Source organism: Molothrus ater, chromosome 17 (assembly GCF_012460135.2).
Source record: "Molothrus ater isolate BHLD 08-10-18 breed brown headed cowbird chromosome 17, BPBGC_Mater_1.1, whole genome shotgun sequence".
Classification (NCBI taxonomy): domain Eukaryota; kingdom Metazoa; phylum Chordata; class Aves; order Passeriformes; family Icteridae; genus Molothrus; species Molothrus ater.
In genome coordinates, this window is record NC_050494.2 from 7,784,617 (window position 1) to 7,797,574 (window position 12,958).

General features: G+C 46.8%; 1 protein-coding gene across 1 annotated transcript; it reads right to left on the reverse strand.

Annotated features, from left to right (window-relative positions):
- Window positions 1-577: 577 nt before the first annotated feature.
- KIF3B (kinesin family member 3B) lies at window positions 578-12,397 on the reverse strand. The gene is made up of 9 exons (XM_036395634.2): window positions 12,360-12,397; window positions 7,724-9,162; window positions 7,058-7,159; window positions 6,291-6,413; window positions 6,060-6,178; window positions 5,718-5,831; window positions 5,131-5,236; window positions 4,745-4,923; window positions 578-4,165 (listed from the first exon to the last, which is right to left on the reverse strand). The coding sequence occupies exons 2-9, from the start codon at window positions 9,104-9,106 to the stop codon at window positions 4,069-4,071; spliced, it is 2,223 nt and encodes a 740-aa protein (XP_036251527.1). The 5' UTR covers window positions 9,107-9,162; window positions 12,360-12,397; the 3' UTR covers window positions 578-4,068.
- Between the last annotated feature and the right edge of the window lie 561 nt (window positions 12,398-12,958).

The following is a 12,958-nucleotide window of genomic DNA, read 5'->3' on the forward strand; positions in this document are numbered from 1 at the left end:
GTGGACTCTTCCCCACCTTCACTTCCCTTCTCTGGACATCGTGGTTATACTCCGAGGCTCCTTCTCTCCATGGTGCCAATAAAAGGATAAAAGACTGGTTTAAATCAGCACCACCCATTGCAGGAGCCCACCCTGGACTAGGATTCTGGCAGGGTTTCACCAGCACTTCTGGTACCCAAGGTGCCACATGCTGGCATCAGCACCTAGATATAGATATAGATATAGATATAGATATAGATATAGATACATATTTATATATATAAAATATATATATGTATATATACACACATATATATGTGTGTGTATATATACATATATATGTGTATGTATACATGTATATATATCTGTATTAAACAGATATATATGTATATAGATATATGTGTATATCAATATATACACACATATACACACATACACACATATTACAATACTCATTGCACTTCTCCTCATATTTTTCCACTTACTTTATGCAGACTTTTTTTTATGAAAGAAAAATAACACGAGGCATTGTAAGACATGAAGTCACTGAGCCTTGCCCCAAATTAACAATGAAAAACACTTATTTTGATAGATGCAATAAATCTTATTGACTTTATTACACATTGTATTTTAGGATCACTTTACATTCCTAGACAAAAGAGATGATACAAATAAATATAAGCTGTAAAACTATGGACAGAACTATGGACAGGATCTTTTTCTACAGATCACCTAAGAGAAGGTGGAGGTGGGTGTATCTCCAAGGAGCTGAGAGTTGCCATTGACAGTTTTGCCCACAGAAGGATCCTGGGTCACCTCTTCAAAAAGAAAGGAGGCTGGAGAAGGCAGTAAGCACCTGGATCCCAGAGAGTCAACCCCCCACTGCACAGTGCAGAAGGCAGCACCAGTGTTCTCATTTCACTTCCATCTCTGTAGCTAATTATGGCTTTTGCAGGTTCTCTTTTCCAGTCTGTGTTTGAACACAGCAGGAACAGACCCCCAGGAATTCCACTGAACTTTTTTTTAAAGACTGGTGCACATTGCCCAGCACAGACAGGAGAGAGGACAGGTCCAGGTATGCAGGTGTTTCACTGAAGCTCCAGCACTGTGTGTTCAGCCAGGACAGACTTACACAGCCCCGACTGACTGAGCACTGCCTGCTCTGATCTGTATAAGGCACCAGGTGCCTGGCAGAGGTATGTATTTTAGAAGATTCAAGCAGCATGCAAATATTTTTAAAAAGGCGCTAGACCTAAGTTAAGGATTTAAGAAAGTGCTTTAATTCCTATGCTTCAGTGTCTGGTGGCTTGCTCCCACGGCCAACTCCTGCTCCATGCCACTTTTTTAAAAAAAAAGATCCCATTATACAGATCAGAGCAAAGACAATTCTGTTGAGTGTTAAACATTCCTATGAAGAAAAGGTGATGGTGCAAGGCTGTCCCAGGGCCTCCTCCAGGAGTCCAGCTGGATTTCCTGCCTTTGGTTAACCAGCAGGAAGCCCAGATGGTTCAGATAACACCAAAGAAGGGCAAACTCAGCAGGAATGTTTCTTAAAAGCTTCAACCCAGAGCTCAGTTTGTTTTGTACAGCTTAAGACAATGTATCTTAACATCAGTGCCACTGAGCATCTGGTGAGGGTTAAGTCCTTTGGAATGAGAATCCAAAGGCTTCTGTAACAGGCCCATGAATACACTGACCAAATCTCCACCAAGCCCCAATTTACATACAATAACTAAATATGCGGATTTATTCTTTTCCACTCTACTGAGTTTCTTTCACCTTGCTAATGAATTTCTACAGAGTTAAAAGCAGAGCCTTTCTGACACTGGCTCATCAACATGAAAACAGGTTTGCACTGCAGAGCTCCATGGTACCAGCCCTGCCACAAAGGCAGTTTCCAGCATATGAGTTTAATATAGAATAGAATTCCCTATGGGATAGTATCAACTGAGGAAAAATGTGCACATGTGCAGACACAGATGTGTCTGTGTATGCATTATTCACATAAAACATGTGTACATAGGTATGTACATACACGTGGTTATATATTGTGCTGCTGTTTCAGGGTTTTAAACCTCCCCCCCCCCCCCATTTAATTTCAATTCTCTGAGCACTTAAATACAATCATCTTTTAAAATGTCCTAGTACAGAAGATTATGTGCTGGAGAGAAAGAAGGAAGAGAGGGAAGAGAAGGTGATGTTATACTATGCAACAAAAGCCAGTTAAAAGGCTCTCTGGATATAAACAGTGCCTGGTGAAAATGAAGATTATGCTGGGTTTACATGTTCAGGTTGAAAGAAATTGGTCATGTGCCTGCTCTCTCAGTTATAAGTAAATCCCTCCTTCCTCCACCAAAACTATTATATATATGTATGTGTGCATACATGTGTATACATTTATTAACCTTGTGGCCCAGGAAAGCAGTCCATGGAATGCAGCAGCCAAGTTGGTGTTTAGGGGGCCCACCTGGCTCACCTGGGCACCGTGCCTGCAGGATGCACAGGTGAGCTGTGCTGAGCACTCAGTTCCTCCTGCTCAGGGTGTCAGTAGAAAGGAGCTCTCCAGCCTGGATGAAGTCACTCCGTGGACACTTAAGGAGCACAAGGCAGAGTCCACACATCAGAGCATGTCTGCAGCCAGGCAAGTCCTCACACACTCACAGGTGTCAGTCTGGAGGGAGTCATCAGTGAGGGAAAACAGGTAAAAATGTTCACAGGATGACAGCCAAGAGCAACCAGTAAAAGTAACATCCCAAGTCTCAATATACAGTGAACTAAAACTTACAAATGAGCTGTGGGACACTAGACAGGGACACCTTACTCTGTCCTTAGTGTGGAGTTCCACCTCCCCCTACCCTGCTACACGAGCCTGCTTTAGTCATAGGGCAGCTTTGCAATGAGACTGTCAAAAGCAGGAGTTCTCCCTCCCTTGTTTTCAAAGTAAAACCCCTGGAATTAACACCAGCTTCCATCACCAGCCTCAGTTAGGTTGGGTTCACTCCCAGCAGGCTCTGAGTGGGCTGGAAGGTGCAGAGAGAAAGCTGCTTAACATGGAACAGGTGAGGCACAAGAGGCACTGAATGCTAAACCTCCTTAGACACCAAGGGAAGGGACCAAACTCCCAGGAGTGCACTCAAAGGCAGCTCCACGTTCCAGTGCTCTGCCCAGCTGAGAGTCTGAGCCTGGCAGGGAGAGCTCTGAGCTAGTGCTACGTTTTCCATCAACAGTGGGAGGCATGAGAATATGGCCATATGCCATTAAAGATGTCATATGGACACTGGTTTTAAATGCCAGGGGTAAAGATGGAGGCAAGAGAGAGGAGGAAAGCTGTGGAGCTGACACTGGCATGCAGAGGTGTTCCTTGACAAGGTGGTTCCTGTTGGTAGGGGTAAGGTCTGTAGGTCAGCTTAGAGGAGCTCTCACTTATGCCTGTAAACAAAGAAAGGACTTCAGATTCTACTGCTTCCTTTCTAGAGACCACAGAGTTGTTTATGAGACCCCTTTCTGTCCTACAGCCCTGTGGGGAGGCACAGCTGTGTGGTGTTGAGGACACGCTGGCCACTGCCATCCTGCCTGAACCCCAGGTGGTGATGCCAGTCTCTCAAGCAGGAAGAGGAAGAACCATGCACCTTGTCGAGTTTGAACAGATCCTCTGCTTTTTAGCCTCTTTTGGCTCTCACTGTGGAGCTGCAGAGTGGTGGTTCTGTGGAAATGACTTTCAACTCTGTCTTCTCAGTTCCCAACAGCCAAAAAGCGCCGTGCAGCAGAAGGGCTGGTGCAGGAGGAGGACGATGATGCTGTGAGGTGATCCCCATGCTTCCCATTGCTCCTAACACACTGTAACGTACCTCATGCATTTTTGATTTCCTAACTAAAATCCATTTCCCACAGAGGCCAAATGCTGAATTGCAAGCACGGATCTTCCCATGGCTCAGTGCCCCTGGACTGGCCCAAGTCAGTTAAACAGCAACAAGGCCATCTCCAGGGAAAGGGGCTGGAGGCTGGCCAGGAGCTCTCTCTGCAGGTTTGTCCTTGTCTCTGCTCCCAGAAGGTAAAGGCTGTTCCCTCCCTGGAGAGGAGTTGCTGGCTTTATTTTGGAACCAGCCCTCGTGACTGTGGGTAGAGCTGAGAAGTGGGGGTGCCTGATCCTGATGCAGATCCCACTGATTTCCTTCCAGTTTTCGGTCTGAAGAAGCAAAAATGAAAATATAAACAAGAAAACTTCTAACAATGTCCCCTGCCTTTCCAAAATTAATCTGCAAAAAGCTGATTTTTTTTATCTAGAGTTATTCTCTAATAAACAGTTTCAGCTTTTTCTTTTGTCCTATGTCCTACACCCTGAAAGAAGGTCGTAACAAGGTGGGGGTTGGCCTCTTCTCCCAAGTAGAAAGCGACAGGCCAAGGTGAAACAGCCTCAAGTTCTACAAAGGGAGGTTGAGGCTGGATATGAGGAAAAATCTCTTCACTGCAAGAGTGCTTGAGCCCTGGCACAGGCAGCTCAGGGCAGGGCTGGGATCTCCATCCCCTGCAGTGCTCAAAAAATGGGATGTGGCACATCAAGATAAGGTTTAGTAGCACAGTGGGGATTCAGCTGGAGGTTGGACTCAAATCTTAAAGGTCTTTTCCAACCTTAATGATTCTATGTTCCTTTTTCTTTCTGCTTTACTATGAAGCTCAGCTTCACTTCACTGACAAATGCTGACCAACAGCACCTTTACTTGCACCTCTCCTGTGGGCCAATCTGCTCAGGGAAAGCCCGACTCACCTGGGTTTTGATTTTTTATTTGAAGAGCTCTCAAAGGTTGAGGCATCCACTTGAATTTCATCTTCATCCTGCAGAGCTGCTTCCAGAGCTGCCTGAACCTTGGGAGCAATGGCTGGACCTTCATAATTCCTCGTTGTCCGGCTGGGCGCATCCAATTCCAGTAACACGATGTTCTCTGCCTGAGACAGGAAAAGCAGAATCAAAGTCTCCATGTTTTCACACAAACTGTTACTTTGCCCTCCAGAAACTTAATCTGAGGTACTTTATAAATGTATGCCGGGCACTACAAATTTACATCTCAAAGAAGAACACCCAATCCCCTCTGGAATTCACATTCCCCTGATCACAGGGTGAAGAGGCAAAGGTTCAACCACATCTGGGCTTACCCTGTACCGAGCAGCTGTGTGATTCAGCATGGACGTCCTGGCATGCTGGCTCAGGGGCCTCTTGTACCCCACAGCAGATACTGGTCTTTTCATCATCTGCTGGTTACTAGAGAAAAACAGACTCAGGCTGTTATACCCTAAAACCAAAAGCTCCCCTTGGAGTTTATGAGCTACAACTCCTCTTGGAGTTTATGAGCTACGACATCTGCAAATTCCATGCAGAAATCTGTTTCAACACAGCAGAAACCACCCAGGCTGCATTTGTAGGAGCAGGAAAGAAATATGATAGGAATGCACTGCTATTTTAAGGGTGAATGCACTATTACATGTATTTTACATAATATTATTGGGTTTGCCTATTAGAAAAATCATAATCTCTCAAGAATTCCCCAAACTGTACATTCATATTTTATAGCACCTATTGAGAGGAATAAATTGATTTGTTTTATCTTATTTTATTACACATCAAGAAGCTGTGAACTCTAGAGGGTTAGTTTAAATCCCCAATTCAATCCCTCTTTTGTTCTTGACAGCTAGAGGGTTTCCTGTGACCTGTAATTCCATCCCAAGAGCAGAAATACACTCACTCCAGACGGGTTATGGGATGTAGTTTCCAGTTGTCTTCCTCTTCATCAAGGAATGCTCTGTTCATGATCTTATTCTTTTCTTCCAAGGGAATAAAGTTTTCAATAATCAGGTGCCTACATGCAACCACAAAAATGAGAAATATACAAGAAACATAATTAGCAATGACTTTCCTCACTGCTCCTCTCCCACTGATGTAATACAACCCTAGAAAAGGAGGAATGGTTTCGTTTTCTCGTGGTTAAATCTTATTCCACAATTATGTGCATGGCAGTCCCTCCACTCCCTGCCCCAAGACACCCTCTCTGTTACAGTTAATAGCTTACTTAAGTGATGGGGCTTACTTGAGCTTCAGTTCCCTGGTGAGTTCATTCTGGGTCTGTTCCATTTCCTGGCGCCCCTTGATGTGCTCTTCTTGGAGATCATGGATCTCTGCCTTCACAGCTTGCAGCTTGGAAAATAACTGGAGCACACAACAAGAGCCAAAATCCATCACTTGCCAAAGCTCCTCTCACTTTCACAGAGAAGTTGATTTTATTCCCAGCCTGGCAGACAGGAAATCATTTTCTTTTTACCTTTTTGAGCTTTTTGGTCTTTATGTCCACCTCTTGCTGAAGAGAACTGTAGGTCTCCTTCAGCTCAAGTGTTTCCTCATCCTGACTCTCCATCTGTTGCTGGATTTCTCGCTCCCGACGTTTCTGAAGGATGTGAAAATATGGCATTAAAAGCCTCAATTACCTTGTCACCTCCAGCTGACACACATGAAACCAAGGCTCAGGATGGATTTCCAGTTCTTCATATCTCTTGCCATAGAAATACCAGAAACACCTTATTTGTCCTTATTTTGCTATTAAAATCAGATAGTGTGAACAAGGCTCAAGCTTCAACTAAAGGAATCAAATGTCACTTTTAGATTATTTTTTCTTTCCTTTTTATCAGTTTGTACTGCTTACTGTATTTAAGAATCACCAACAAAATTTGCATTAACAGAAAATAAACTTTTAGCACAGAGTAAAGACTCCTCCCTTGAGCTAAAGACTAAACTAGTACTCTTAAAAGTCTTGCAAGTATTTCTTCACTTACAAACAGCTCCAATCAAGATAGGAGGTAAATCTTTATCATGAAGAACTAGAAGAAAACTTTTATAAACCTTCTTTACATATTTCAAATAATGACAAATATTACACAAGCCCTTCCCCCTTCTTTTCAATAAATTATTGCCATTAAACCAATTCTAGGGTTAACCCTGGGAAAATTTTCTGGTAATTTCCCTGACACAATGTTTTACAAAAGTTCAGCAGCAAGGCTTGTTATACAAAATAACAAATCTCCTTCCTTGTACCTGTTCTGCAATTTCCTGTCGTTTCTGTTCCAGGATTTTCTGCTGTTCATTTGTGTGATCCACAATATTTTTCCCTCCCACCAGCAGCTTGCTTTCCATTGTCTGAAAAGAAAAACCAGGGTCAGAAGTTTCTCTCAGCGACTACAGAGGGTAACTTTCTCTTCTATGGATACAACTTCTCCAGGTTTTATTTAACCTTCTCTTTCAAGGCAGCTGCTACAGGAATCGCTATTTCTTAAAATTCCTATAAAACTGTGGGATTAATGCAACAGTAACTTGTTTAGAAAAAGGCGCCACTGCAATGTGCGGCAAAGCTGGAGAATCAAAATGTGTGTTCCCTTGTAAATAACTTGCTAATGACCTGTGACAGAAGGAAACATTTTTAGTGCCACAGCTTGTGAAAAGATGCATTGTCTTTTTCTGTGCCAATTGCTTAAGATCAGTACAGAAGAACAATGAAACAACTCATGAATATTGAAATATGTGATTAATGGTGGAAATTTCAACTTCTGGCTAGAAATGGTTTATTTTAAAATCTTCCAACCTAAACACAAATCACTATCCTGGAAACTTTCTGTGAAATATCTTTCCAAATTGGGAAACCCTTTCTTTTCCCCACAGCCTAAGGAAACTGCTTTCAAAGGGTATGACCAGGAAGAATTCTACCTTGATTTTAGCACTCAGCATCTCTGTTGCTTCTTTCTCTCGCTTCAGGTCCTCCATTTTCTTCTCCTTCTCCTTCAGCAGCCTCATCTTTTCTTCTGCTACCAAGCTGTGATCCTCGACTATAGCTTTCTTCTCAATCTCCAGCTTTTCTTGTTGCTCCCTCCAATAGTCATCTTTGTCATCTCCTTCATCCTCACCCTCTTCAGTGTCATCCTCCTCTTCCCCACCCTCCCTCCTCCTTTCCCTCCTCTTTCTTTTGCCAATAGACCGTTTTTCCAACTGTGCCTTGAGTCGAGCAATCTCTTCCTGGAATTCCCGCAGCAGAGCCTCCTTTGGATCCTCGTTCACCTGTGGCTTGTTCTTGATGTTTTTGGCACGGTTGGCATATCTCAGTGTGGTCAGGGTCTCCTCTACATTGTAAGAGGCAGGGCCTATATTGGCCACCATCACAGTTTTGGCATTGCCACCTAATGAATCCTGGAGCAGCCTGGTCAGCTTGGAGTCCCGGTAGGGAATGTGCGTGCTTTTGCCATCTACCAGGGCAGAGATAACATTGCCCAAAGCTGAGAGGGACAGGTTGATTTTGGTGGCTTCCTTCAGCCTTTCCCCCTGCGCTCCAGTCTTTGCCTGCCGCTCGCTGCCTGCCAGGTCCACCAGGTTGAGCTTCCCCACACGGATGTGGTTCTCTCCATCCAGCCCCAGCTCGCTGCACTCAATCGTGATCTGGAAGATGGCGTGAGACCGAGAGCTGTGCTCGTTCATGTTGGTGGCACCAACTGAGCGGTTCTGGTTTCCCAAATTCATGATGTGCTCTATCTCTTTGACGCTTTTCGTGACAATGGTGGTCAAATCCTTAACAAAAACCCCCGTGTCTGGTCTCTCCTTCAACTCCAGCCGCTTGGACTGATCCTTTGATAACAAGTCTCTGATTTCTTCTTGGTATATTTCCAAGTAAGACGCTCTAACTAAGTATTGCTGATTTTGAGATCTAGAGATGTGGGTGAAGATGTGCTCGAATGAATTGGGGATGACCCCTCTCTTTTCGGGATCACCACGCACCCCTTCCATCGTGTATGTTTTCCCTGTCCCAGTCTGCCCATAGGCAAAGATTGTCCCATTAAACCCTTGCAGAACAGAGTCCACGAGAGGTCTGAAGGTCTCATCGTAGAGCTCGACCTGTTTGGAATTCCAATCATACACAGCATCAAAGGTGAACGTTTTAGGCAGTTCATGAGATGATCCCCGTGGATTCTTCACTGAGACCTGCCCTAACTTGACATCCACGTTGACAACCTTCTCATAGGAAGCAGTTTGCTCCTTGCTGTTCATGGGCCGGCAGCGCACGACCACCCGCACGGACTCGGAGCTCTTTGCCTTGGACATGACGGCGGGGCTGTGCCTGCTGTGATCCTGCTGGTGGATGATCCCCTGCTACACACCTGGAACAAAAACAAAGCAGGAATGTCTGAAGGCAGTTTTCTGCAGGGGACAGCTTTTCACAAAGCCAAAGTCTCGCCTCATCAATTTGAGCAGCATTTTGCGTTCATTAAGTTGCAAGGGGTTTTGAAATACTAAAATAATGTACAACATGGAAACCCTCTAAAGGCCTGAACTGAGACAGAATTATTTTACCAAAGGCTGTGCATGAAATGGTATAATTTCTACAAGCTCTGCTGCAAAAACTCATCATCAGATCAGTCTGTACAGCTGGTAAACATCATTTTCTTGACCCTTAAAAATAACAATAAACCTTTTTAAACTATTTATGAAAATAATACTTTGCCATTCATTTTCTTTGCAGTCAGGCCTTTGTTTTAAATCTCCCATTTTGAAACTCTAGTACAGCCTTGCTCTCTCTGGAGCACAAGTCTGCTATTATCTTTTCTTTTGGCAATAAACTTTTATCAGGATTCCCCACAAAAGCCAGCCCTGCTCAGCTGCACTGACCTACTGACATCACTCCTGCTCTGGTGTTCCAATTGCATCAGGTCTACAGGACTCACCATCAACCTAAACTCGTGTTGCATAAACCCAGATCACAGATCCAACTCCTTCATGAATCTGGGTAGAGAGGGAGGACACACTGGTGCATCCTCCAGCCATCAGCAAGATGAGCTGCCTTTGAAAATAGAGCAAGGAGCCTGTGCTCCTAAACTGCTAAAGCAGTCACTGCTAAAACCTCACACAGCAGATCTCAGTGGCACGACTTGGAGGATGCCATGCAATTTCTAATAACCCTTTTTATTTCCAAAATACCTTCCAGTAAGAGCCCTGAGGTCCCTTTGCCAACTAGAACTAAGTGTAAAACTAATACACACAGGGAAGCCCAGGCAGTGCTGGCACAGGTTCAGGTGTGGTCTCCTTGGGATGTGTTCGCTGCTCCCTTCCCAGCCAGATCAGCAGGAAACAGGGATTTTTGTCTAATTGTTTTTCACTTGATAATTGCATGTCTCAGGAGAGCTTCTCCAACAAGGTGGCAGAAAACTGCAGGGCTAGAGATATTGGATGGAAAAGGAAGCACAATTCCAGCCCAATATACAGACAGTCAGACTGGCCAAAAGTAAAAGAGAAGTAACAGATAAACATGGTTAAGAATTGTACAGAAACCTCAGTATGGCCTTGGGAATTTCCTCAGGTCTGTGGGGGGAAACTCTTTGCTTCTCACTCTTCCCATAAAAGCACTGAACTGGACAGTCATTCAGAATTCACCCTGCACAGTGAGTTCAAATTGTTACAGGAATTTGGGGTAGCTACTGAATAAAACCATTTCCCTCCTAACTGACAGCTCCAGATAAAGGTGCCCTTCCTGTCTGACCCATAGCAAACACGAATTCTGGAGCACAAACACAGAAAGAATAAGTGAAATGAGGACAAATCTTGGCAGAATCACAAAGAACAACTCTCCCTCTGTTCATCCTGAGGACTTGTATGCATTAACACACGCTTCCCCTTCCACAGCTCCGAGAGACATTCCAGTAATTCAAGTTCACAAGAGACAATTTTCTGACAAGGTCACATGACAACTATCTGCATGTTCACACTGGCAAATACTCCAGCTAGGCACAAGTTCTGAGAAGGAGAGCATGGATTTATTTTATATATTGAATATCTAAAATACTATTCTGATGAGAAGTGCCGCTTTTGTAAGCAGCTATGACAAATATTACATGATCAGAGTTAAGTTAGTCTTGCCAGAGCTACACCTTGAACAAAAATTATGTTGCACATTTGCTGCTCCTCTGGGTGTACCTCCTCACGACCAGCTTTTGACACCTTTCCCCACTTCACTTGCAAGTCTCTTTTTATAGTCACAAACAACTGATTTTACCCCTGATGTGGGCTATTTTCATAACAACACATCCTGAATCATCTCCAATTATTTAGCTACTGTGGTGAAGTTTACTGGAAGCATAACAAATTATGGTTCTTCTCAGATTTATCCAAGTGTGTAACTGGAAAATAAAACCAATTAGCTGGCAGTGTTCGTATTCCCCAGAAACTCCTGGGCAATGTTTGAACTGCCAGAGTAGCTGGACATGAATGGCCAGAAAGCTGGGAATGCTGCCGTGCCAGCCACTCTTCTTCATCAAAGATGGGAATTTTTTCATGAAATTAGTTCAGCCTAAAGTAACCTGGGCCAGGTCCCTGCAAGTCAAGGTCAAGGTCAAGGTTGAGATGGATGCACTTGCAAATGTACCCATGGTGACCAAGAAGGGAGGATGGGCAGAAATTGAAGCATTTTTATTTATTTCAGTCAACACAAAGTTTATGCCTGAAAAAATGAGCAATGCCACAACCTGAATACAAACTGGGGCAACCACTTTTCCTCAGAAACTTGCAGGATTGGAAGGTGCTGTCTTGGACAGCTGTGCCCACCTATGCCCCCTGTCCTGACAGCTGACATCCAGAAGCTGCTCTGCCTCCTGCCTTAAACACCTCTGCCCAAACCCTTCCCTTGCATCTCTGCACATCCCGAGGTACCACTCAAAACATTCCATTGCTTCTCGCCATTCAAATCTTTCAAATATTTGTGGTTTCATAATGTCACGGTTGAATTGTGTCCTTCCCTCCCTCCCAAGCCAAACCACCCTTGGCGCTGCTGTTTTCCTCTCGCCTCCCTGCCAAACGCTCCGCAGGCCGGGCAGGACATCCCGGTGCTGCCGCTGGAGCCGGGCCGGCGGTGCCACCTGCGAGCCCTGATTCCACTCGGCGTCTGGGGTCACCTGTGGTCACCTGTCACCGCTGTCGCCTCAGCACGGCACCCCACCGGTGTTCCCTCCCCCGGGGAGCCGCGGATTCACCCGAGCATCACCCACCGCCCTCGCGGCTGCGGCACCGGGCGCTGCAGGGAGGGGACCCGGGGACAGCGGGGAGAGGGGGAAGGACCGCGGGGGAGAAGCACCGGGAGCGGGGGACACCCACCCGAACGGGGCCACCCGCCCGCGGCATCGCCCCCGCAGCCCGGCCGCGGGCGGGTCCCGCCGCCTCCCGCGCCCGCTGTCCCGGCCGTGCCCACGGCTGGCACCGGGAGCACCGGGAGCACCGGGCTGGCAGCGGCCCGCGGTGTGCCAGCCCGGGGGGGTGGGGGATGCTCGGGGCGGGGTGCGGGCGCGGTGCGGGGCCAGGCCGGACTCACCTGCGCCGTCACCATGGAGCCGCCCGGGCGCTCCTCCCGCGGCCCCGGAAGCGGCGCGGCCGCTCCGCCCGCCCGTGACGCGCTTCCCTGGCAACGGGCGCGCCCGCCCCGCGCCGCCCGGCCCGGATGGGCCCGCACAAAGGAGCCCCGCCGCGGGCATCCCGCACACCGCCAATCCCGAGAATGCCGGCATTGCCCCAGCCCGGACAAAGGAGCTCCGCCGCGGGCATCCCGCACACCGCCAATCCCGAAAATGCCGGCATTGCCCCAGCCCGGACAAAGGAGCCCCGCCGCGGGCATCCCGCACACCGCCAATCCCGAGAATGCCGCGATTGCCCCAGCCCGGACAAAGGAGCCCCGCCGGTGGCATCCTGCACACCGCCAATCCCGAGAATGCCGCGATTGCCCCAGCCCGGACAAAGGAGCCCTGCCGCGGGCATCCCGCACACCGCCAATCCCGAAAATGCCGGGATTGCCCCAGCCCAGACAAAGGAGCCCTGCCGCGGGCATCCCGCACACCGCCAATCCCGAAAATGCCAGGATTGCCCCAGCCGGGTGGGTCTCAGCCGCAGCCAGGCTGGGTTTTTTTAAATCCTCCA

What these genes read in the sequence shown, in the direction of transcription:
- KIF3B (XM_036395634.2), bottom strand. Translation starts at nt 9,106, where the DNA reads ATGTCCAAGGCAAAGAGCTCCGAGTCCGTGCGGGTGGTCGTGCGCTGC. An exon ending in GACAGGAAATTGCAGAACAG is followed by an intron (nt 6,414 to 7,057) that starts GTACAAGGAAGG and finishes CACATCCTTCAG; the next exon opens with AAACGTCGGGAGCGAGAAAT. An exon ending in AGACCAAAAAGCTCAAAAAG is followed by an intron (nt 6,179 to 6,290) that starts GTAAAAAGAAAA and finishes TGTGTGCTCCAG; the next exon opens with TTATTTTCCAAGCTGCAAGC.